Source organism: Rattus norvegicus, chromosome 3 (genome assembly GCF_036323735.1).
Source record: "Rattus norvegicus strain BN/NHsdMcwi chromosome 3, GRCr8, whole genome shotgun sequence".
Lineage (NCBI taxonomy): Eukaryota > Metazoa > Chordata > Mammalia > Rodentia > Muridae > Rattus > Rattus norvegicus.
In genome coordinates, this window is record NC_086021.1 from 117,022,510 (window position 1) to 117,048,130 (window position 25,621).

The 25,621-nt window shown below is 38.5% G+C and overlaps 1 protein-coding gene and 1 long non-coding RNA gene across 3 annotated transcripts in view; one reads left to right on the plus strand and one right to left on the minus strand.

Moving 5' to 3' along the window:
• Positions 1 to 20,376, plus strand: part of Ccdc34 (coiled-coil domain containing 34) — a 35,234-nt gene extending 14,858 nt beyond the window's left edge. The window contains exons 3-6 of the mRNA NM_001395602.1: positions 2,240 to 2,347; positions 14,549 to 14,707; positions 15,203 to 15,344; positions 19,225 to 20,376. Of these exons, the coding sequence (NP_001382531.1) occupies positions 2,240 to 2,347; positions 14,549 to 14,707; positions 15,203 to 15,344; positions 19,225 to 19,463 (648 nt within the window). The 3' untranslated portion in view covers positions 19,464 to 20,376. The remainder of the gene's footprint in view (positions 1 to 2,239; positions 2,348 to 14,548; positions 14,708 to 15,202; positions 15,345 to 19,224) is intronic.
• The window catches only part of LOC120101621 (uncharacterized), a 41,034-nt gene that overhangs the window by 10,563 nt on the left and 4,850 nt on the right, over positions 1 to 25,621 (minus strand). Inside the window, exons 2-3 of one of the 2 annotated variants that reach the window (XR_005502324.2) lie at positions 9,881 to 10,039; positions 1,629 to 1,741 (exon numbers count right to left, since the gene is read on the minus strand). This is a non-coding gene — a long non-coding RNA (uncharacterized LOC120101621). Of the gene's footprint in view, positions 1 to 1,628; positions 1,742 to 9,880; positions 10,040 to 10,212; positions 10,405 to 25,621 lie in introns of those variants that run through there. The other variant, XR_010065286.1, reaches the window with a different exon arrangement.

The window sequence follows — 25,621 nt, forward strand, 5'->3', positions numbered from 1 at the left end:
TTATTCTTGCCATAAAGTGTGTACTCTCTGGGGAAGTAGCTACATTTGAAATTGAGTGGTATACCAGCAGACCATGTTGGGCTTTTGAGTGAAGACTCCTGTCCTGGAAGAGGCCTACATTGGTGATGAACAGATGGAGTAGATGCCAAGCATTCATGTTTCTAAAATGTGGTGGGCATTTTAGATGGGTGGGCAAATTATTTTAAAAGACCCTCTGGAATTGGACCACTACTTTAGGTCAGTGTTAGCATTTTCTAGGTATTACTGAGTCTTCTTTAGCCCTTAGACTAACTGATAATTGGCAACTATAAAGCAGGGTCTAAGATCTGAGTAATCCCTTTGCAATTGTTGATTATTTGAAGAACCTTTAAAAGGATATAAGTATGATTACATTTAAACTGTAAAACTGTTTCTAACTCTGAAAGCATGGCATTAAAGGGCAAGATGGTGAGTAAAGATGTTTGAAAAGCATGGTGAGATATCAGTTTTCTCTTTTTGAGAAACCCTGCATAAATTGAATACTATGAAGCAAGAATTCATACAAAGGGGTGATTTAGAGTTCTCAGTGACAAAGACTGATTACAGTGACTAATGGCTTGAAAACTATTCTGAGGAAGACTGACTAGGAAATTATTGGGTACTTGTTAAATGGGGAAGACTCGATGGAGTTGTGTCTGAAAACAAAGGAGAAAAATATATATACACATGTGTGCATATGTATACATATGTATGCATATATGTAGATAAAGTCTCTAAATATAGTTATGATAGTTACATAAACAAGAGTTTGAAAAACAGTGCTTATAAATGAAATGCTGGGGAAGTAGAAATGGGATGGGTCCTGGATTGGACCCTAGTTCCGGTGAGACCCTGCTCTCAAATAGCAAGATAAGCCCTGTGAATTGGCTCAGTAAAGGTGCTAGTCTCCAAGCCTGATGACGTAAGTTTGATCCCCAGGTCCCACAGTAGAAGGAATAAACTGACTCCTAAAAGTTGTCAGTGGCATGCCTGTACCCACACTTCACATGCATGCATTATGTGAACATTGCACATGCAGACACACACACACACACAAAACCACCCAGTTCATACTAGCTATATAACAAACATTCTGTAAAAGTGTATTATATGAGTAATCAAGGAATAATAGCTGGTTAGTGAAGAAGTCTTAATACTAAGATCAAAATTTGCTCTTAGATGGACAGTACTTAAAAGTTGAGAGTTTGTGAGTGAAAAAGGCATCTGTCTTCCACCCAGTAGACTTGAGACAAGCACTCACATAAAATTGTCAGCCTGTGATTTGCTCTAAAGTGCAAAAACTTTGTTCTTGTATAAGTTTTATTTCACTTAAGGTACTGAACTTACACTGAGAGAAAACTGTCCTGATTAGTATTTCTGCTGAGATAGGTAGGTCTTAGGGAAACAGAAGGTTGGGTAAGAGAGTAGACCAATGGAACATAGGAAATTTGTATCTGATTATTAATAACTAAGGAGAGAGAAAACAATCAGCAGTGATTGATTATAGAATCCTAGGGAAGTCTAGTTTGAACAGTTTTCTCAACAGTGCATGGATTTTACTGATAAGTAATAAGTTATGTGGCATTCAGCATGTGTTTTATTAGCCATACCTTCTTCATTCCTTCTCCCAAGAAAATGTGACAGCAGATACATTGATTCTCATGACAGCAAGGCAGTTAAGTAATCTGGGATCTGAACATGGTTTTGTTTTATACTCCAGCATCTGTAAAATCAGTGAAGAAAACTCCAGATTATCTTTTTTCTCTAAGGAAAATGGCTTCTTTACATTTCTTTACTGTAGCTCTGAACTAAAAATTTAAGGCTTATTTCATTCTTGTCCTTTACTTTCATTTAGAATCTAAAAGGGGTTTTTTTTTTTAATAACTTTAAACCAGAAAGTTCTGATTCTCCTGAGCTACTGCCAGTACCTCACAGCGATGCCAAGATTTATGTGTGGGAAAAAGCTGACTTCAGTGCAGGTAATTTTTAGTCTAAGAAACTAGTGTTTTGCTGCCAACCAATTATTAGTATTCCTGTAGAATAACTTACATGTTTTACCAATGCTTTCTTTTATCCCAGAGTTACTTGAAAAAGATATTTCACTAGTGATACATGTCCTATAAGAGAAGATATATTCATGTCTAATTTAGCTTCAGCCTTTTTACAATTATGGTTTTTGGGTATTTCTATTAAGTGCTGCTCTTTGTTTAAAATCTCACAGGAATTAAATCGACAAATAGAAAAAAGAAAAGAAATGGAAGAACGTGAAAAAAGAAAGATAATTGCTGAAGTAAAGCACAAGGAATGGGTTCAGAAGAAAAATAAGCAGGTAAACAAACAAATGCATGCATATTGTTCACATCTACAAAGTCTTTCTTCCTTCCCATATTTAAGACTGCTTACCTTTCCTTTTTTATGTAGCCAGATATTGGCTACTGTGTGAGTTCTTTTTTCTTTTACCCTTCTTTACCCCTTTTCTTCTACCCTTTCAACCTCCTAACACTTGATAGGAGAGAAAACAGGATAATGGGGAAAGGGGACTGACTATATTATCACTAGACTACTTCTTGCTGATTAGGATTGTTGAGTTCCCTTGGACAAGATTGATTTTTTGCTGTCAGGACATCTAATTTATTGTGGGTATTTATTTATTTATTTATTTAATTTATTATTTTTTTTGCACACTAATACTTAACAAACCACCAATAATAGCTAACCAACAACCACCACCAACAACAACTTCTTGGGGCCGTAGCATTTATATATCCTCTGAAGAGTCCCTAGAATTCTAAGCATTGTGCAATCACAGAAACTGCAGCTGGCAAAGTCAGACACACACCCCCCCACCCCCCACAGCTAAAGCATGAAGCAAATCATAGTCAGCTGCTATGGGCAATCTGAATTGGCCCTGTATCTCACACCTGGGATTAAAATGAAACCATATTCTCATATTTCTTTGTTTTTCAAAGAAACCAAAATCCTCACTACGTTACCCTTTTTGTTTTAAGCCATTAATTATGCTATGTTTAGTAGGAAATTAAACACAAACGCATTTTAAGTGAAGTAAGTGCTTGTTGGATCAGTGGCCAAGGTTTTCAGGAGATCTCTCCTGCTCAGTTTTTATCTTTATCAGTTTTGATGGAATCTACAGCTTTTCACTTCCTATGGAAATATAAACAAGTCTGCATCCCTGATGCAAAATGGTTGCGGGCTTCCATTTGATGTTAACACATCCTTACAGTATTTAGACTGATCTAATTCCACAGTTTTTTCTATAACCTGGTGACTCTTGGCTGTTCTTGTCTGAGATGGCTTGTAATTTTTGCTGCAGGGACTTGAGCTGTGCTCCCAACACCATTTTCCAACAGTAAGAAATCACCTTGATATCCCTCTGGACCTACCCTCGTTGGTCTAATGGCAGCCCTTGTTATATCACATGCACACGCCTGGAAGCCGTGGCCGCCTTTCTGGTTTAAGATGCTTTGTTTGCTTTACTGGCACAAAGTACTGTATTTCTTAAAGTTAACACACCAGGAATTGGGGAGTCTGAGATTTTTTTATTGACTCGGTCACTGTCTCTTTGTAAATGACTGAATTTCAAGCAGCTGAAGCACCTGGCATTTTGATATCAGAGAGCTCTAGATATTACTTGACCCATGATATTAGCATGGTCAGTATAGAATGACTATTGGTTGCATCACTTATCCATTTGTCCATAGGTGCTGCCTATGCCTTTTAATGGTCTGATAGCTTTTTCAGATTTGGTATTCGCATTTTCAAATGCCATAGTCTCTGTCAACACCTGCCTTGTTTTGGGGTCTGATAGCAGCTTTGTTCACAGCTGAGAATACTATTTATTAAAAAAAAAAAAAATCACGGAAGGCTTCTCCAGAGCCTTGTATAGTCTTTGTCAACGAGGCAGACCTTTCCCTAGGCTCTTCAACTTTGTCATTTCCCTAGGCTCTTCAACTTTGTCCCACGTTCTTTAAGCTACTAACAACATTGTTCTATAGTAGCGTCATCAAATTGAATCTGTTTTTGTATATCAGAGTGCTGTCCTTCACCTGGCACCTGATGGTTGACTGTATTCATTCCCCTTGCTATAGTTCACTGTTCAACAGTCTTGGCTTCTTCCCTCCACTGTGTTAACCATTGCAATTGCAGACAAGCCTCTAGTACAGCTGTCACCAATCTCTTACTGTCTAGGGGGAATAATTCTATTTGAGTAGCACAGTTATTTAGAATTTGTTTTCTATAATGTGAGTGCATCTCATATGAAATCACAGCCTCTTTAAAACAGCTTAGGTCCATCATTTCTGTAGGACACCATCCTATCTTGTCATAACCTTGCTCCACCCTTTTAGCAGTCAGATGCTTTTCAACTTCTGGGTGGGGGTAAAGCTACTGGGGGCTATCTCATAACCCAGGGCCATCCCTGCTCTAACTCTGGTGGGACAAAATTAACCCTTTTCTTTCAAAATGGTTATTTCACTAGACTATCCTTGATCCCTTTTAGCCTTTCTTGGTCCTGACTGTCATGCACCAGAGTTTCTTCTTCCCCCTTTTCCTCCTGCAGGATACTCCTGCTCTCTTGTTCAGTCACTGGACTGAAACTTTTGTTCTCCCTTTTCCAATGCCCCTGCCTCCCAAGCACTTCCACTTCTGTGCACAGTTTTTCCAGTTACACAGCCAACTCTGCAACCCTTTCAGAAAAGAGAGAGTAGAGTGGACCCTTTTGTTTTCCCACTTCAGCCATTTTTTGTTTCTCACCTCCATTTCCACCTGCAATTTTTCCAATTGCTCAGCCATTCTTCTAACCTTTTTTGAAACAGACTATAGGAAGAAGAAAAAATAAAAAACAGAAAATTTCCTCTGGGAGCAAGCAAAGTAGGGGAACCATAGTGATAGCAACCTCAATAAATGTTTTGCTGGCACTTGAGAAGAAATAGGCATTTTTTTCGTCCCCTGCCATTTCCTCTATGTTACTTGAAATCAAGTTTCCCATTCTGCCTAGACTCTTGTCTGGGCACAACTTTTAAGTAGTGTTTGCTAGTTTATGGCTTCTTTTTCCTTCCACCCTTCTCCACCCATTTTCTTCCACCCATTTAACCCCCTAACCCTAGAGTGAGAAAAAGGATAAAGGGGACAGGGGCGGCATTATCATTAGACTACTTCCTGCTGATTAGGGGCATTCAGTTCCTTGGGGCAAGTTTGATTTTTGCCATCAGGGTATCTAATTTCTTGTTTTTGTTAAATGCACAACTACTTAAGAAACTGCAGCCATTAGCAACAGCAGCAGCCAACCAACAACACCACCACCAACAACCTTTGGATGCCCTAGCATTTATATACCCTTCGAAGAATTCTAGAGCTCCAACTGTCACATAGTCACAGAAGTCATCTGCAGATGCCTGCTAGAGCGTGAGGCAAATCTTAGATGCTGCGGACAGTCTGAAGCAGCCCTGATTTTCACACCTGGGATTAAAACAAAAACACATTCCCATAATATTTATATATTTTTCAAAGAAACCAAAATTTTCACTACATTTTTGTTTCATGGGTTTTTGTTTGTTTGTTTTTTGTACGTTCATACCCTCTTATCAAGTGTCTGTCTTCTGCCCTTTTGTGACTTCCACTAGTATCTTTCTGCCAGTCTATCACTAAGTCTATCATTAGTGGAATTTCAAGGCCTGGACTTGCAAACTGACAGTTCTAAACGTGAACACCTGAAGCAACCAATGGCAACAAGTCATTGCCTCCTCTTAGACCTTTTCTTCAGTCTCTTTGGTTTTCTTACTACTTCTTTCTCCTCAGACACTGAGGCCTAATCAGAATGCTTGTTGTTAAACACCTCCTTTTTATGATTGTGTCTGAGTAGGTCTTGTGACCTTTTGAATTCAGCTTCATTGTTTCCTCTCCTGCTCTGGAACATGGGAAAATAACACCAATAAGTTACCCAGAAATAATACTAACTGTATAGAGTAATCTTCTGTCCCTGCAGGACCATTGTTGAAGTCTGAATGACAGTTCCCTAGGTTTCATATCCCTTCTGCATCTTCTGAATGAAGTTTTAGACTTCTTGCCTGGCTGGCTGACGCACTGCACTGTGTCTGCAACCTAAACTTCCTCTAGCATTTCTCCCATCTGTGCTTTCCTTTACTCTGTGATATGATTTTGCTGGGCTTCTCTGAGTGATCACATGAGATAGCCACAGCCCATCTCTTTTAGTTTAGCCCATCTTGTTTTACTGAACAGTTTTAAGAGGGAAAATTGTTTATATTAAAGCAAACACAAATAGGAAAAGCATATTTACTGTCTCTCACAATGGTGAGGATTTAACCCATGGCTTCACATGTGCTAGGAGTTTTGCATTCATTCATCTATACTCCCATCCCTACATTTTTTATTTTTAAGATATAAGTAGGTTTTTGTTTGTTTTAAGAAATTTAGTCTAAGAGCTTTGGCTATACTTTCTAGCCCCCAGAAATACACACACACACACACACACACACACACACACACACACACACACACACCTGAGAAATATATATATATATATATTCCTGAGAAACTTTGAGAATTCATACTTACTGCTTTTCATTTCCTTACTTTTATTTTTGTTTTGTTTTTTAAGGTTGTGTGTGTGTGTATGTGTTTGTGTGTGTGTGTGTTTGTGTGTGTGTGTGTGTGTGTGTGTGTGTGTGTGTGTGTGTGTGTGCGCATTCGTGAGTACATAATTGCCTGTCTGCTGAGGCCAGAAGACCTCAAGTGACAGATGATTGTAAGCTGCCTCATGTAGATGCAGGGAACTGAGCTCTGGTCCTCTGAAGTAGTGACAAAAGCTCTTATCTGCTGAGTCAGCTCTCTGGGCCTCTTAGTTTTATTGTTGTTTTTGTTTTTAAGTACTTAAAAATAGATTATTGGATCTGCTTTTTCTCTCCAATATATTTACCTTTTGACAATTTCATATATGACAACCCTTTCTGGTCACACCCATCTCTGTCGTCTCTTATCTTCCCACCCTTAAGAGCTCTCCCTCCCACCAAGTCCCCATCCCACTTTCCTGTCTTTTTGTTTTGTTTTTGTTTGTCTTAGCTCTGTGACCCACTGGGTTTAACAAGGGTCACTCAAATGGGCTTGAGTATGATATCCTTTGAAGCATTAGTAACTAGCCGGTTGCTATCAATGAATAATGATTCCCTCTCCACCAGCATCCTTTGACTGCTGTTAGCTCCCCTGGGCAGGGTGGGACAGACCCCATGTGTCCTGCCCTCATCTATGACTACTGTTTTAGTCTTACATGAGCATTTTGTAGGCAACAACAGGTGCTATGAGTCCGTGCATGTCACAGCCATGCCATGAATCGTAAGACAGCATTTCATAGCCGTCCTAAATATTGTTCAACTCTTACAACCATTTCACCTTTCTTCTCCATGTTCCCTGTGCATGCATATGAGTGTCTTGTTTAATGCTGAGCACTCAGTCATCTGTTCCTAGTACCTCGACTAGCCACGAGTCTCTGCCTTAACTGCTCTGAGCTGCAAAGAGAAACATTTTTTTAATGAAGGCTGAAGTCAAGACTCTAATGTGGTTGTAAATATAAATATTTAAGAGGCAGTTTGACAACTTGTCTAATTAATAAGACAGAAATCATAGGTTCACCCTTAGTGCCTTTGAACTTCACAGCCATACACCTGTGACCAGGTCCTACCACCTCTCTTATGGAGCAGGCCACAGATCCAATCAGAAACAGTTGTATTACTGTCAAATTAGTAAGCACATTTTGGCCCGGCAAGTTAGTAATATATCATGTAAGGTCTAACACTTGGGAAAGCCATTGCTGACTTTTCTCCCCCAGTTACTTGCATAGCAACTTCTAGCAGTGTGAAGTTTAGTCAGCAGGGAGGACGCTGTCTTCTCAGTTCCAATATGCTTTCTCGGTATTCTGCAACCAAGGTGTGTGGTGTCTTCAACAGTAGGGTCTTTGCATCCCACTCTGGTGGGCATAATCTGTATAATTTGGAAGGCCTCTGTGACCTTCAGGGAAGGTGCCTAATACCTGACACTGGGATCTTCCTTCAATAATTCAACAATTCTGGGACCAACATTATCTGTCTCATCAGGAATCTCCTTTGATAGTTAGAAATTCTTTCTTATCAATCTTTTCAATTTGCATCACTATTAGTAAATTTGTTATATACTCTGTCCAAGTATATATATATTTTGCCAAAAAAGATGTTTTATATTATATACATGCCTTCACTTCTCTTTTATTCTTTTAAAACATGATTTTTTTATCCATTATTAGATTTAGCATAATGCTTTGCATATCATAAGTTTTTTTACTGAATAATTTTTTTTCTTGTTGGTGTGTGTGCAGGGAGGTGGTATATATGGTATGGTATGTGTATATGTGTATGTGTATGTGTGTATAAATCTCTGTGCCCTATGCATGCTATGCAAGTGCTCTACCATCCTGTTACATCCCCAGATCTTCTTTAATTTTTTATTACTATTTTTAAATAAAAATATTAGGCCCTAAGAATTGAACCCAGGACTTTGTTTATGTTAAGCTGACACCGAACTAAGTTGAATACTTTTAGTCCCTATTTTAACTTTAATACATTCTTGTGTAGGAATGTACATCAGAAAATTTTAAAGTACTGGGACTGGGGGTGTATTTCAGTAATAGAATGCAGTGTGTCCATACCGTAGTTAAAAATCCAACAAACGGGGCTGGAGAGATGGCTCAGCGGGTTAAGAGCAGTGACTGCTCTTCCAGAGGTTCTGAGTTCAATTCCCAGCAACCACATGGTGGCTCACAGCCATCTGGGATCCACTGTCCTCTTCTGGTGTGTCTATCAGCTACAGTGTACTCATAGAAATAAAAGAAATAAATCTTAAAAAAAAAAAAACAAAAAAACTGACCAGCAAGCCAGTGTGGGGTGGGGAGACGGAGAGGGAGGGACAGAGACAGAGACCAAATGAGTGAAATGTTGTAAATTTGTCTTTGCTCAAGTTTTATGTTTGGAATGGTGCTGCTTCATTGTTAAATTCTACTTTTAGGAATTGAGACAAATATTTAAATTATATAGGATAAAATTTTAAATCTAATTTAGAGGACAAAATTATAATTTTGTCCTTAATGCCCACTTATTTTATTAAGATGACCAGTAATTGCAGGTGGATGTGATTATAGGAATAAAATTGATTAGTTGTGTATATCTGCAAATTCAAATTTCTTTTTTCAGAAGTCAATTGCAGAATTTTTGTTTGCTTCATCAGTAATATAACAAGAAAGTGTTCTTTGTGAATAAAATGCCAAGATCAAAATAAGTACGGGACTGTAACAAGACTGGGTGATACCTTTTGGAAATTTAAAACTATAAATCAGAATAGTTCTTGGTGTGTAGAATGCCTTTATCTCATCTGAAAGCCGCCTGTCTTCAACTGCATTAAGCTATAAGCTAATGGTGCCATGCCAGTCATGCGTGGCTGTTATTTGTCTGAGTATGGAAGATAATACTGACAGATCGATGGGGTATTTGTGTTTTACTTGTTGATGGAAGATCGAATTCAATTATTGAAGGGAATTAATTAATTAATTAACTAACTAATTAATTTTTGGTTCTGGGGAGGGGGAAGAAGTCGCTTGCCTGGGTATAAATCATTGCTCCAAAAGAATAAGAATTCGTTAAAAACAAGACCTGAAAAATTGAATTTACCCAGTACTGTACAGCACTCTTGTGCTTGGTAAGGAATAATTGATTGCTCTTTTCTTTTTTTCTTTTATTTTCTGTAGTGTTCTCTCTTTCTTTCAAAATTCTTTTGAGTTTCTTTGTCCAGCTTTCCCTACACTTACCTCTGTTTGGAAAGAAGCTCTCCTGCTTCTTTTCCAGTCTGGCATCTAGGATTTGCTCCTCTGTTTACATTTCATGGTGTGTGGTCCTCTGCCTCCTCCACTTTGGGGTTGGTCAGCCCCAGCCTAGCCGGCTGCCACCTTTGTCGTTTTCACTGTACTCTATCAGAAAATCAGACAAAGGGAATTTATGTATCCATTAGCAAACTTGGTTCCTTATAACTATAAATTGTTAAATCCTCTTGTAAACAAAAGGCATATCTCATCCAGGACTTTTATATTTGTGTTGTCATACTGGTTCTTTTTCTAGAGTCGGGGTTTAGTGTTGATACATATTTTGTGAGAACAACCTTTATTTTCAGTGCTTTAAAGTTACTTAAAAAATGGGTTTTAACTTTTAAACACAAGGGATGTCTGTGAAGTACAGCTGCAGCTCAGTGGGGTCTGTAACTGGTGGTGCTGCTATCAGGGTGTCCTGCAAGCCGTCTGGTGATGTTCGCTCAGCCTTTCTTCTGTGGGGGCAGGTGCTGTTTGAGGAAGAAGTACACACACAATCAGAAAGTTTTAAGTAGTCCTTGTTGTTTTCTGTAAGAGAAGACATTGTGTGCCTGGTGTGTAGGAACCAGTGTGCTAGAAACCTGAAGGCACTCTGTGGCTCCTTAGGTAGAAAAAATGCCTGTTCTATTTCTCTGTTCATAGTCATTCTGTTCTCTCCATAGGTTCTCATGATAGCCTTGTATAATTAAAAATAAATAAATAAATAAATAAATATGCATGCATTTGTTACCTCCAAACTCTTTACTAGCATGCTTTATTCAGAGTTCTCTGTGACATTTCTCTGCATCTAGTTGTGACTACTGCCACCCCCATGCAGTCTAGCTGTTGTATTTCATTGGGCTGTAACTTGCATATTTTATATCAATTGTAACTTTGTGAAGCGTGTTAAACTTCTGTACCAGTGCAAGCACCAGCTCTGCAATCAGGTGATAGAGCATTGCTGTCATTCCAGAAAGTTTCCTCTGTCCAGATACACTCAGCACCCTGCTTCCTGTGCCAGACTGGCCCCAGCAACAAGGTTAATATAGTACTCTTGTTCTGGAAATTAGATTTGCCTATTTTAGAATTTATTTAAATAAAATGATAGGATGCACCTTCCTTGGAGTTGTTCTTTTGTTTTTAATTTTATCATAGTATTTTATATATTCTTGATTCCTTCCCTCTTTACTGTTCTAATATCCTGTGAAATAGCGCAAATTGCTTATTTATCCACTAGCTAATAGGAAATCACATTTTCCTTTGTCTTAGGCAAATGCTCTAGAGCTCAGTTGCTGGGCTGCATGGAAACCTTTAACTTTATGGGAATCACCAAACTTTTCTAAAGTGCTTGTACCATTAAACGTTCTCATTATTAACATGAAAATTCTAATTGGTCTATGCCTTTCTTAAACCTGATCTTATCAATCATTTTTATTTTGCATCCTTCTCTAGTGTGCAGTGCTTTGTCATTGCGGATTTATCTTATTAGTCCACCTAGGTTTTTTAAAAAACTGGAAGTTAATTTTCTCATGGTTTGGGAGTCTAAAAATCAAGAGGAAAGGATATGAGGGTTGGACTGCTCATTGTGTCTCTTCTTGGTTTGCAGAAAAACAGCTCTGGTTTTGTTCCTTGAGCAGCTTTATATTAGTGTACACATCCCAATATGATTTCCTTTTCTATAAGGACACCAGTACTCTAGGATTCAGATTCTACCATTATGACTGCATTCCATTTCTTTAAGTGTAATCATGCTGGGAATTACAACAACAGCACAGAAATGGAGTTGAGCAAATTGGGTCATTTCTCTTTTGTAGTTGACTTTTTTTGTTTTGTCCATCGTTTGTCTGTTTTTGGAAGGTGTTAAGAGTTGTTAATCATGCAGAAAATTCAGCTCAGCGACATAGCTTTTACTCAACATTCATAAAGGTCTGGATCTAATCCCCAGCCCTCATCATCTCTAGACATATAAAAAATAGGATTGTATATCTTTTTGAGATGGGGTTGTCATCCTGCCAAGGCCTTGTTTGAACTGCTACACCCAAGCAGTTCTCTCCCTCCTCTGAGCAGCTATTACTCCACACATGCATTCTGCTCTAGCTGTCACTGAGTTAATTTTACATGGGTTTTGTTTGTTTGTTTTTCTAGTGCTGGTGATTGGACACATACATGCCAGGCAAAGGCTCTGAGAGAGATTTCCAGCCTCTACATCTGGTCCAGGCCCAAGTCCTTTGGCAGATATATGTGCCACAAATATGTCTTGCCGTTTAAATTTTGTTTAATTTAAAAAAATAATTTTGTATGAGTGTCCTGTCTGTATGTATGTCTGTGCAACACATGCATGTTTAGTGCCCTCAGAGGCCAACAGAGAGAGTTGGATCTCCTGGAACTGGAGTTATGGTTAAGAGATGGTTCTAGAAATTGAACCTGAGTTCTCTGTAATAGTTAGTGTTCCTAACTACTAAGCCGTATCTCCAGGCTCTAGTTTTAATGGTTTATGTTTTTATTTTAATTTTAAATCAGCATACAAAATAATGGGTCTCATGATGTTATTTTTATATGTATGAGTCAATGCCTGTTGTTCTTTTTTTTTTTTTTTAATGCATGCTCTCACTAAAGACCCTGAACTGCGTGCGGCCTGAAAGACGGGTCAGCAGATAATGGTGCCTGCTGTTCTTGTAGGACCTTAGTTCCCTTCCTAACATCTGCATCAGGTGCCTCACGGCTGCCTGTAACTCCAGCTCCAAGGATTCTGATGCTCTCTTCTGTCTTCCTCAGAACCTCTACATGGGTTGACATTGACATAGACTCACTCTCACAAACATTACAAAAAGCAGTCTTCACTGTGAAATAATTTAAATGCTGCAGTAGGGAGAAAGACAGACAGACAGACAGACAGAAGAACATAGAGATATAGCATAAGTGTAAAGGTTTCCTAGCTTTGGAATGAACTTTAAAATGTGGGACACTCCTGTAGCAGTCAAGATGTGTTCTAAATGCTGTAGAAAGTGGCGACGGTGTAAGAAGGACGAACACTGGGGAGACTAATGCAGGAGTGTGCAGTCTAGAGTGACAGGCAGGCTGGGGCAGCAGCCCTGCTGTGCTGGTGCATGGTGACTGCAAGGAAACCATGAATGCCTGTTGTTCTAATCGATCCCCGTTGCCCAGCTGTCCTCCCTCTGCTCCTAGCCTGCCCTCTGGTTGATTTGCTACTTCATATTACCCACTAGCCACTCATGTTTCATGTCAGATGGATTCATCGCCCTTTCTTTCCCTCCTCCTCTTAAGATTATTCCTTCTAGCTCATGATCATAGCCACACACACACACACACACACACACACACACACACACACACACACACACACACACCTACCTCCCTACCTATTTGATTTTACATTTAGGTTCTGCTTTTAAGAATTGTCATGTGATAAATGCTTTTCTGACTCTAGCTAGTGATTTCCAATCCCATCCTCCTGAAAATGTTATTTTTCATTTTTCCTTATGCTGAAATAAAAATTCCACTGTATATAAACCACATTTCCTCATCTTTTGATGGACATTGAGGCTAGTCCCATTGCACAAGTATCTCCAAGTATTTTAACTTAGTCCTGGCAGTTGGAAATCTGGGTCATATTAGTTATGTTTTTTTAGTTTTCAAGAGGTCTGCATGCTGATTTCTATAGTGTCTGTTCTAAGTTACATTACCACCATCGGAGAGGAAGGGCTCTTCTTTCCCCATAGTCTTGCCAGTATTTGTTTTCTTGATGACAGCCATTTTGACTAGAATCAGATATCTTAAAGCATCAAACTTTTTTGAGAACTGTTTGTTGAACTCTCCAGTCTATTTATTGATTGAATTTGTTCTTTGAGTGTTTCACTTTTATACTTTATAGATTCTAGATTGTAGACTCCCTGTCTGCTATGCAGTTGGCAAAGGTTGTTTCTTTTCTTTATTCCACAAGTTGGCATTTTACTCCAATGATTGTTTCCTGTGTTGTGTACATGCATTTTAATTTTATGTAATCCTATTTGTTGATGCTTGGAATTGGGAAACTCTTTGCCTATGTCTATATCCTGGAGTATTTTTCATAAAACAATTGGAGGGGGCTTGAAGACCAAATTTGACTTTTAAGTGTTCATTTTCCATCTTCTTCTTTCTACCTACCCCTCTCCTACTATTCCTATTTTACCCTGCAGCCCAGGTCCCCGAGAGCTTACTGAGTAATCCAGACTCCATCAACTTCCTATTAGTCCTTCTATCCTTGCTTCCTACATATTGGGACCACAGGTGTGAACTGGCTGCCGGTTTTGAATCTATGTAGGGATGATGTAGCCAAGCATTTACCTGCTTTTCCTCTAACAGCATTGTGGATTTGTCCTCTGCAACTCACTGATAGTTGTGATTTATCCAAGTCAGCACTGGCAGACTGCCTAGGAAATGCACACATATGTGCTTGATACTTAGAGTACAAGGAGTGCTCGTGAAACCATACTAAGATTCAGGACGATCAGTAGTCTGTGAGTCTGTCTTGAACACCTACCATTCATTGTCCCAATCTCTGAGCAGCTTCCTGTCATTTAGGTAATTGCAGATATTGTAGATACTTCAGTTAAAATCCCTTCCTTTTTATTGAAGGAAAGGAAAGAAAGAGTACAAAAAATTAATAAAGAAATGGAAGAAAAAGCAGCAAAAAAACGGGAGAAAGAACATTTGCAAGAAAAAGCAAAAGAAAAATATCAAGAATGGTTGAAGAAAAAAAAAGCTGAAGAATGTGAGAAGAAGAAAAAAGAAAAGGTATTTTTAATTGAAGTAGCCAGTCATAGTACACACTTTGTTGTTTATATGTGTATTTTAGAAACAAAAGTATAGTAATTCAGTCAATACTGTTGTAGTATAAAAATACTGTTGTAGTATAAAATACACAAACTATTCTTTCTCTTGTTATTTTGTGTTTAATCTTCAAAATGGATAATGCATTTATGTTATTCTGCTTTTAACCATCTCCATAGTATTTTGTAGACATTTTACTGCTTGTAAGTTGTCCTTCTAAGACAAATTTGCATTTTTTGTTTTGTGAATTTGCTATCTTATTGTTGAGTGGTGGACACTTATATACCACATCAGATATTTAATTTTGCTCTTTGATTATAGAAACATAGTTCAGTTTTATGGCCAATCTGTCACTGGGGCAGAAAGCCACTGGGGGTAGACAAACAAACAGTAAGACTTGACTGGAATATCTAGTTACAGAATAGAATACTCCAGGGAATTCTTTGGTCTTATTTTAAGGAAAAAGAAAAGCAGCGGCAAGCAGAATTACAGGAGAAAAAGGAAATCGCAGAAAAAAAGTTTAAAGAATGGTTGGAAAATGCAAAAAATAAACCTCGTCCAGCTGCAAAGAGCTATGGTTACTCCAGTGGGAAGCTTACAGGTTGGTTTTTATGTCTTGTGGCTTACGTAAGTATGGTTTGCAGAAGCAAATTTCTCTTTGATATAAATAGATGTATAAAAAGTAATTTTTCTTTGAAATTATTTTCTAGAAGATTATAACTATACGTTGCTAAGGAAGTGCTATAAATTTATTGCTATCTGTTTATATATAAATACATTTCTTTTTTTTTAAACTGGAGAGGAAGGAGTTTATTTTAAAAGTTAACAATTTCATGGACAGACAGAAAGATGACAGCATGCCAGGGGGCTGCAAGGAGAATTCAGGCCCCAATATGGCAGGGGCTTTAAAGAGAGCCACTGTGGTTTCTTTTGCTTTCTGAGGGTGGGGGTGACCTGTACCAGGAGGGAGACAGAAATGTGCTAGGAAAGAGCAGGATGTGTGTACCCTCTTTAATGTAAAATTATTTCCCAGGTGAGAAACCCTGGACCTGACTGAAAGTCTGTCACTTGGAGAGTCAGTGTCTCAGTAGTGTATCCATGAGAGGAAACGCTCGCTGTAGGTGCTGTGGCTGAAACAGCAGCTGGAGTCTAATATTACATTCTCATGGTGTGTCAAACAGGTTGGAGTTGGGTCAGGCTGTGAGGGTTTAACACAGTAGGGCTGCACACGGAGAGGAATGACCAGAGCCAGGAAAAGCTCAAGGCAAAAGTATCCAGACACTGACTAGCCCAGTGTGGTAGTGTGTGTTCCTAACTATAATATGTGGAAGATGCAGGCCGGAGGATCAGTAGTTCAAGGTCATCCTTCAGTTTGGAAGACTAGTGTTTCATCTGGGCTGCTCTTAATTCCAATTGGCCAGCCCACAGGGCCACGTTTTCTTTACTCCTATTCCATGGAGGCTCACTCTTCCTCCTGCAAGTTCTTCCATGGTGGCACTTTCTCTCTCTCTCTCTCTCTCTCTCTCTCTCTCTCTCTCTCTCTCTCTCTCGGTAATAGTTGCAAAACTGAATACTTACATTTTAATTTATTTTTGTTTCTTTGAAACGGTCTCCCTTTGTTGTCCAGGCTAGCCTAAAACTTAGGACCTTCCTGCCTCAGCTTCCTGAGTACGTCTGTGAGTACCAGAGACTCACAGACGTGAACCACTGGTATGCACGCAGGACTCATGAGACTGCTTGTTTCCCTTGGTCTTCCCACCTTGCTTCTGTTTCCCTGTCTCCTTTCATGTCACAGGTCCCAGTGTCTTATCTTTCCCCTATCCCTTTAGATCTGGTCCTTCCCTCTAATGATCCCCTTTTAGAATGGGTACAGAGCACACACATCTACTCAGTTTAAATCTAGGTTTCACATGGGAGACTTCACATGAAGCATTACCTTGCTTCACTTCACTTGTCCAGTTTCATACGTTTTCCTCAAAATATCATGATTTCATTTTTTCTTTCTACTAGAATGAAATTTCCATTGTATATATGAACCGTATTTTCTTTATCTATTCATCTTTAGATGGACATCTAGGCTAATTCCATTTCTTAGGTATTGTGTTCAAGGCAACAATAAACATGAATGTGCAAGTATGTCTCTGGTATGTTGACTGTAAATCCTTTGTGTGTATACTCAAGAGCTGAATCCTAACAGCACTTCTATCTCTAGTTGTTTTTGTTTTTGTTTTTTTTAATCTCTACACTGCTTTCTAAAGTGGCTTTGTCAGGTTTCATTGCTACCATTAGACAGCTAGCTCCTCTTCCCCAAACCACATCCTTGCCAGCATTTTTTTTCTTGATGACAGGCATTCTTACTAGAATAAGATAGATCTCAAATTGATTTGAATGGCTTTGAGATTAAGGATGTTGAGAACTTTTTAACAAATCTCATTATGGGCAAAGATCTCACAGAGATGACCCTCCCCTGCCTCCCAAGTTCTGTTATTAAGGTGAATACCACTAAGCCTGGCAGCTGTGTCAAGTTTATCTACTGGCTGTTTGTATTTAGTTTGAAAAATACCTCTTCAGTTCGTCAGTCCATTTATTGATTAGATAGTTTGTTCTTTGGGTATTTTATTTTTGCAGTTCTTTTTAGGTTAAAACTGAATCTTCTACGTAAAGATGTGCAGTTGGCCAAGGTTCTTCCCCATTGTGTTGTTCACTCTGGTAATTGTTACCTGTGCTCTGCAGAAGCTTCCTAATTTCATGTCATCCCAGTGTTAATTTTTGGGATTATTCCCTATGCTGCTGTATCATTTCAGAAAGTCCTTGCTGTGACTGTATCCTGACATATCCCTTTTCTTTCTAGCACTTTGAAAGTCTCAGGTTTTGCATTAATGCCCTTTATCTTGGATTTATTTTTGTTCAATATGTCCAATTAGAGAAATATGACTGATTCATTTTTTGCTTATAGAAATCCAGTTTTCCAGCACTTATTACTTTAGAGTTTGCATACATTTTATAAAGCAATGATTTTTTAATGTTAGCAAACAAAAATTCATGTGGTTGGAAATGTAGCTCAGTAGTAAAACAGAACTTTAGCAGATGCCTGACTCTGCGCTTAGGCTCCAGGATTCCAAAATAGTTCTATTATTTATTGGCTCCTTGAAGCTCAATTGATATAGGTTCACAGTGTCGTTTTATTTTTCCCCTTTCTACCAGTCTGTAAGGAAGAGCTTCCAAGGTCCAGTGAATTCTGTTTTAAGAAGAGTAGATATCACATGACCAAACAAACGTACCCAGTTTGCCTTTAGGCTTGGACTTATTATAAATGGCAATGCATGTTTTTCTTTGTTCTTCCTAATGGAAACTCATACCTTGATGACAGCTGCCTTCACTTTTTTAAGTGATTTATTATTAAAATACTCCCATTCTGTTTTGTTCACACACTGGAACACACTCCAGACTTTGTTTTGGCCATCTTGTGAAGTGTGTGTTGACATATCTTTGCAGTCAAAGTGGACTGAAGTGTCTGAAAGACACATCCCTGCTGTCTGTCAGGGTTAGGCCTCTCTTACTTGTCACAGGATCATCTGTCATGAATACTGAACCCTGGCAGGCATACTCCTTTAAAAAGTTTTTAACATTTTGCTTGGAACAATAATGATAAGCAATTATTTTAACCTAATAATCAGACAGTAAAGTCAGAATAGAGATATTGGCTAGAAGTTAATTATCAAAATAATGGATTATTACCTTAATGCTTTGGATGAACTTAATTCTCAGAAGCAGTGTGCTCTTCAGCAAACACCGTGCTTCTCTCTCTCTATCCTTTATGTTCATACCATTGCTAAACAGTGCACAGCACAGGTTCCTGTCTGCCCCGAGCGGAGGACTCGAAGCCAATTCATAAAATGTTCTTTCTGCACCTCATTGTGGGTTGTCAGATGCCACTGTTCTGTAAGCACTTCCTGTGCACTGGTGAAGGATAGCTGGTGGTTCGAATGAGGGTAGCATTCTGTATCCTTACTGATTTACAGTAATGCAGAGGTTCAGTGGTTCTAAACAGGAGTCTTGAGTTAACTGCAGGTTCTCATACAAAATAAAGTGATTTTTTTGAAAAATAAACTTTAGTATCTGACAAGGGAAAATACCACACAATTAGCCAAGACTGAGTTAATACCATAAAAATGTTAACAGTTATAAAATAAATTTCATAGAAAACTTTTGTAAGCATTTTTATTTAGATAGGTTTTCATAGTATTATTCCAATTCTCTGAATTACTTTGTATTATTTAATATTTGATATAGTTATTTCAATATTAGAACAATTTTATTTCTTTTATATTTCAGGCTTCAGGGTTTAAGGTATCCTATCTGATTTATCAATAATATTTTGTCTTGTTGCCATTTTAGTATGTTTCTAGGAATTAAAAATAAATGATTTTTTCATCTAAGAATTTTTTCCATTATCTTTCTGATTTTTTTAATGATTATAGGTTTTTACAGTGGAAATTCCTACCCAGAACCAACTTTTTATAACCCAATTCCATGGAAGCCAATTCCTATGCCCCCTCCTAAAGAAGCGAAGAGTGGACCAGGAAAGAAGAGCAGTAGAGAAGCAGTGAAGAAGAGTAACCGACCTGCCACGAGCCAGCCACTCACAGCATCGTCCCTGGCAGTTCATAATGCCAGGAGCAGCCTTTGCCTGGGGTCTTTGTGCCGAGTACAGAGATAGAGTCTGTGCACACAGTGTACCAGGACCTAGGACCTACCTTAAAACCAGGATACCGTTTTTTAACACTTCTTAATCAACAAGACAATATTTGATGTGGTAATTGACAGGTACCAAAAATTTAAATTTGTATATGGAATCCTTAGAGTTATAGTTTTTACATTTTGGTTTTTATAAACCGTTAAGGTTGATCTAATGATTGTTTTAGTTTTTATTAAAACTCATTATAGTATCAATAAACCAACAGTTTTTCTTGTGTTCTTTTGTACTCTGTTATTTGCTTGTGTTATATACTTAGAAACATAAGATTAATTTGTTCAAACAGGCACTTCTAAACCTTACTTAAATTAAATGGGTTAGAAACCAAGAGAAATATACAGTGTTTGGTTTTTAGTACAGTTTTCCATGAAAACATTTTAAAGTTTTCCTTTTGCATTTGTTTAGTGTGTGTGTGTGTGTGTCTGTGTCTGTATGTGTGTGTGCATGCTTATACTATAACATGACTGTGGAGATCAGAGGATAACTTGGAGTGAGTCAGATCTCTACTTCTACTATGTGGATATCAAGGATTGAGTTCAGGTCGTCAGACTTGTGCAGCAAACATTTTTACCAGACAAGTTGTCCCATTGGTTTCCTGGAGAGGTACTTTAAAAAACTAACTGAAATACTGCTCTGCAACACAGAAATAAGAGTTGGAGTTGTTAAGACAAAATTTTAAAATACTGATTTGTGTTGTAGATCTGAGACTGATGTCTTTATAATGTTGAGACACTGATAACATTTTGTTATACTTTATAAAACCTTTTTATACACTTATAATTGGATTGCTGGCTTTGAAATTAGGGTCATCATTAGATCATTTGTAATACTTGCTACCTTAAATGTTAAATAAAACTTGGAACATTCTGATAAAGTTGCCACTTTTTTTAGAAGTCTTTTTTAGGTGATGGTGAAAAAATGCAAAAATATTTAAATGTGATTTCTATTCGGAATATATTCTGGCAGTGCTAGATTTGTAATGTCAAGTTTCTGGTGATAGAGAGTAGTAGTTGGTAAAGAAATACCAGTAAGGTCTTGAAAGGTAGTCGTGAGATCTAAGATCTAGGAACAATGGTTTAGGATCGGCTTTACTGGGTCAAAAGATGATGGATAATTTTCCATGGTTACACACACACACACACACACACACACACACACACACACACACACACCCCTAAATTCTTCCTGATCAAATTTCTGGCTGATAATCTCCCTAATTTCCAAATCCACTCCTATACCCTGAATCCTAGGCATTTTATATACATGTGTAAAGCTGTTTTACAGATTAGGTTACCTCTTAGCTCTAACTCTTTAGTATCAGTCATACTTTTCAAGAAGGTAGTTAGCTAAAAGTCACTGATTCAGACGTTAAATTACATGCTAACTGTAACGGGAAGTCTGGAGGATTTTATGTAGGATGTTGGCAAGATCTTGTTTATAGTTTGTGATTACTCTGGCAGCTGTGAGCAAGTTGGCCTGTAGTGGGATAAAGCACAGCTCAGGAAAACACATCTGAGAGATTTTTGCAGTATCCACCAGATAGGCCATAATGGTTGGATGGCTTAAGGTAGCAGCTACATGTAAGAAGTGGGAGTGCATTTGAGAATTAGGTTATCAACAGGAAATTTGACCAGGAAGAATTTAGATAGTTAAGAGGGAGCTGATGTTAATAGCCAGCAAAAATCCTGAAAACCAGCCCTCTCACTGCCTGCGTCCTCTGCATTGGCAGGTTTAGGGCGACATCTGTCTGGGGACTTCTCTGTCAGATTCTTGGATAATTTTGAGAGTTCCTTATTTTAAGTTCTGGGCATTCTTCTGTTTCCTCTTTCATGCTCTAACTTCTGCTTTGTGAATGTAGTATCATCTCTAAGGACATTAGCTAATATTACCTTTTTTTATTTCTCTAATTGTTTTTGTGTCCTCTAGAACTTCTCCTTCCCTCTTTTCCCTTTTCCCTTTCCCCTTTCCTCTTATTTTTGTTTTTGGAGATTTCTCTCACATGTTTTGTTAATCCTTGCCTCACTTGGCACTCCAGTGTAAAGTCACCCATATGCAATAATGAAAGCCAGATAGAAGTGGCTAGACACGGGAAGGGTTTGTGAATGATGGATTTCATGTTATGCTGGGTTGGGGACCTTCTTATGGTTATTCAACTTGTCTCTTTATCTGTTTTTTTTTTTTTCTAGCTACTGCACAAGCTATGCCCTCAGTGTCTGGAATAGGAGTAGGGGTATCTGTATTATGAGCTATTTATTTGGGATTTCTTTAGGCTCTATTTTTATTTTTAATTTGTGTGTGTGTGTGCGTGTGTGTTAGGGGTATGAATGGGAGAGTCTCTGGCATCTAGCACTTACTCCTCAGGGCTTGGGTGTAGTCAGTATGTGAAGCCATCTAGCATCACATTTGTAGCACTGGCTAGATCCTAGGTTAAAAATTCTGACTTATTTTGAGACTCGTTAAAATTTTCCTGCTGGTTGGTATGAGATTTAAAGTGGTATTTGAAAGCTCAAGCAATGGGGGGCATATGTAGAGACGGATAGCCTTTTATTGTGGGTCAAGTTAAGCACTCAGGGACAAGTGATTAAGCTGGAATGCAGGTTGGAGGCCGACCCCCAAATGGACAGAAGTTAGGATGTGATCATTTGGAAGGCTGGGAGGTAAAGCAGTGGGTTTAGAATGCTGCTACCTCCACATCCAGTCTCAAAGGCCAGTGATAGCTGATAGTCAATGTTTGAACGTCAAGCTGTCTTTCCAGCAACTGGAATCCAATGACAAATTTCTCCAAAGTTACACAAGTTTCCAAATTCTTAGTAATTTGCAAAGAAAACTTGGAATTTCAAGGGAAAATACACTTTGAATTTTAATGGTAAAAGTACACCATGATGGCCTCAAAAGTCTGAGATGATACAGATGGGGCTATTTAAAACAATTGCTAATTCTGTAATTAACAGTTAAAAGCCTGTGCTTTTATGGACTTATTATACACATGTCCTAGGTAAATAACAGTACAGAGGGGGTATACCAATAAATCATACTTTTGAGACTACAAACTAATGCTTTCTTAATTCACAAAGAAGATACAACTAACACTGTGCTTGCTATACTATTAATATCTTAAATTCAGTTCATATGTTAGTTTAAGAGAAGAAAACCCATGGAGTTATTTTACAGAGAGTATTTACTTCCTGTTATTGCTCATGGCAATCTGCCTGAGAAAAGTTTTCAGAGCAGGCAGTGGTATCATGTATTACCTCTTAAAATTGAAGAGAAATAATACACCAGAGAAAGTGCTGCCTTCAGCTCTGGAAGTCAAGGAACATTCCATCTTCTTTCCTAGGAACCTCTATGCTCAGTGCCCTCTTCAGTTTCTTTTCTCATACTCATGGAACTGCATGTGAACTTGGGGAAAGAAGGTTTTCTCACCTACTCTTCTCATGATTCTGGGAATCAGATTCCATTGTTCTTTGTTGGTGGCGGTGCTGGGTGTTTATATGAGGAGGGTGTTTTGTTAGTTTCAATATATTTATTGAATATAATAATATAATTAGCCAAATGATCACTCAGCACCCACCTTTCTACAAATCAAGCACTCAGTCAAGCTGACAGTTCTACATCTGAAGACACAAAGCAGAGAAACTGGGTCTGGCTTGGGTGTTTGAAACCTAAAAGTCCATCCCTAGTGACATACTTCCTCCAATAAGACCACACCTACTAATTTCTCTAAAGTAGTAACATTCTCTGATGATTAAGCATTAATATTTATAAGCCCGTGGGGGGTGTGTGTGGGAGTCTTACTTAAATCACCACAAGTAAATCTTAGATATCAAAAAAATAAAATAAAATAGAGGAATTGGTCACCAATTTATCCGCCCAATGAAGACCCTATAATGATTGGTCATGTAGCCTCCTTTTACTGTTTAGATTCTACTTTTGCCCAGCTCCTGGTGGAATGGGGCCAGGATCAGGACAGCACTGGAGCCTCATCCGTGTTGGGTGACATGCTTGGCAGACACTCAGGCAAGACTTTTAAGCTCCTCTAAGCCTCACATTACATCTGAAAAACAAGTCTAATAATGCTAAATCCTTAGAGAATGGGTAACATCCTCTATGTATGAAATACTAACATAATTTGGTAAACTGTGGCTAGACAAGATTTACTAGGTTTACATAGGGTGTGAGCAGGAAGTAAAATTAGAAGAAGAGCCAAAACTTAATTTAAAAAAAGTCAGTCTAAGCAGTATATTATATTAAATATGATTTTGGAGTCAAATCTTAGAATTAATCTGACATCGTTTTGTAACATGACACTAGTGGGAGGTGAGTTCAGGTCAGGAAACAAGGGTCAAGCTATGTAAGAGGAGTTATGTTTAAAAAGAGGACAACCTAAGATCTAAAAGAGAAGCCTGGAGCTCCAGACACCGCCGGGACCTAAAGGGACTGGATCAACAGTTCTCTGCACCCAAATCCTGTGGGAGGGAGAGCTAAACCTTCAGAGGGGCAGACACACCTGGGAGCCAGAAGAGACTACACTCTGCCCACATTTCTGACTCCAGAGGAAAACACCTAACGCCATCTGAGACCTCAGTGCACGGGGGCTTCTAGAAAAGGCAGCACAGGCCCTCCTGGTTGCCACCCTCACAGAGAGCTCAAAAGCAGCCCCCCATGAGCAACTTGAGCCACGGGACCACAGGTAAGACCAACTTTTCTGCTCCAAGCGACCTGCCTGGTAGACTCAGGACACAGGCCCGCAGGAACAGCTGAAGACCAGTAGACAGGAAAAACTACACTCCCGAAAGCAGAACACTCTGTTCCCATAACTGGCTGAAAGAAAACAGGAAAACAGGTCTACAGCACTCCTGACACACAGGCCTATAGGATAGTCTAGCCATTGTCAGAAATAGCAGAACAAGGTAACACCAGAGACAACCTGATGGCGAGAGGCAAGCACAGGAACCCAAGTAACAGAAACCAAGACTACATGGCATCATTGGAGCCCAATTCTCCCACCAAAGCAAACACTGAATATCCAAACACACCAGAAAAGCAAGATCTAGATTTAAAATCATATTTGATCATGATGCTGGAGGACTTCCAGAAAGACATGAAGAACTCCCTTAGAGAAATGCAGAAAAACATAAATAAACAAGTAGAAGCCTATAGAGAGGTATCACAAAAATCCCTGAAAGAATTCCAGGAAAACACAAACAGTTGAAGGAATTAAAAATGGAAATAGAAGCAATAAAGAAAGGACACAGGAAAACAACCCTGGATATAGAAAACCAAAGGAAGAGACAAGGAGCTGTACATACAAGCATCACCAAAAGAATACAAGAGATAGAAGAGAGAATCTCAGGAGCAGAAGATTCCACAGGAATCGTCGATACAACTGTCAAAGATAAAGTAAAATGGAAAAAGCTACTGGTCCAAAACATACAGGAAACACAGGACTCAATGAGAAGATCAAACCTAAGGAAAATAGGTATAGAAGAGAGTGAAGACTCCCAGCTCAAAGGACCAGTAAATATCTTCAACAAAATCATAGAAGAAAACTTCCCTAACCTAAAGAAAGAGATGCCCATAAACATACAAGAAGCCTACAGAACTCCAAATAGATTGGACCAGAAAAGAAACTCCTCCTGTCACATAATAGTCAAAACACAAAGTGCACAAAATAAAGAAAGAATATTAAGGCAGTAAGGGAAAAAGGCCAAGTAACATATAAAGGCAGACCTATCAGAATCACACCAGACTTCTCACCAGAGACTATGAAAGCCCGAAGATCCTGGAAAGATGTCATACAGACACTAAGAGAACACAAATGCCAGCCCAGGTTACAGTATCCTGCAAAACTCTCAATTAACATAGATGGAGAAACCAAGATATTCCATGAAAAACCAAATTTACACAATATCTTTCTACAAATCCAGTGCTACAAAGGATAACATATGGTAAAGCCCTACATAAGGAGGCAAGCTACACCCTAGAAAAAGCAAGAAACTAATCGTCTTGGCAACAAAATAAGAAGAAAAGCACACAAACATAATCTCACATCCAAATGTGAATATAACAGGAAGCAATAATCACTATTCCTTAATATCTCTCAACATCAATGGTCTCAACTC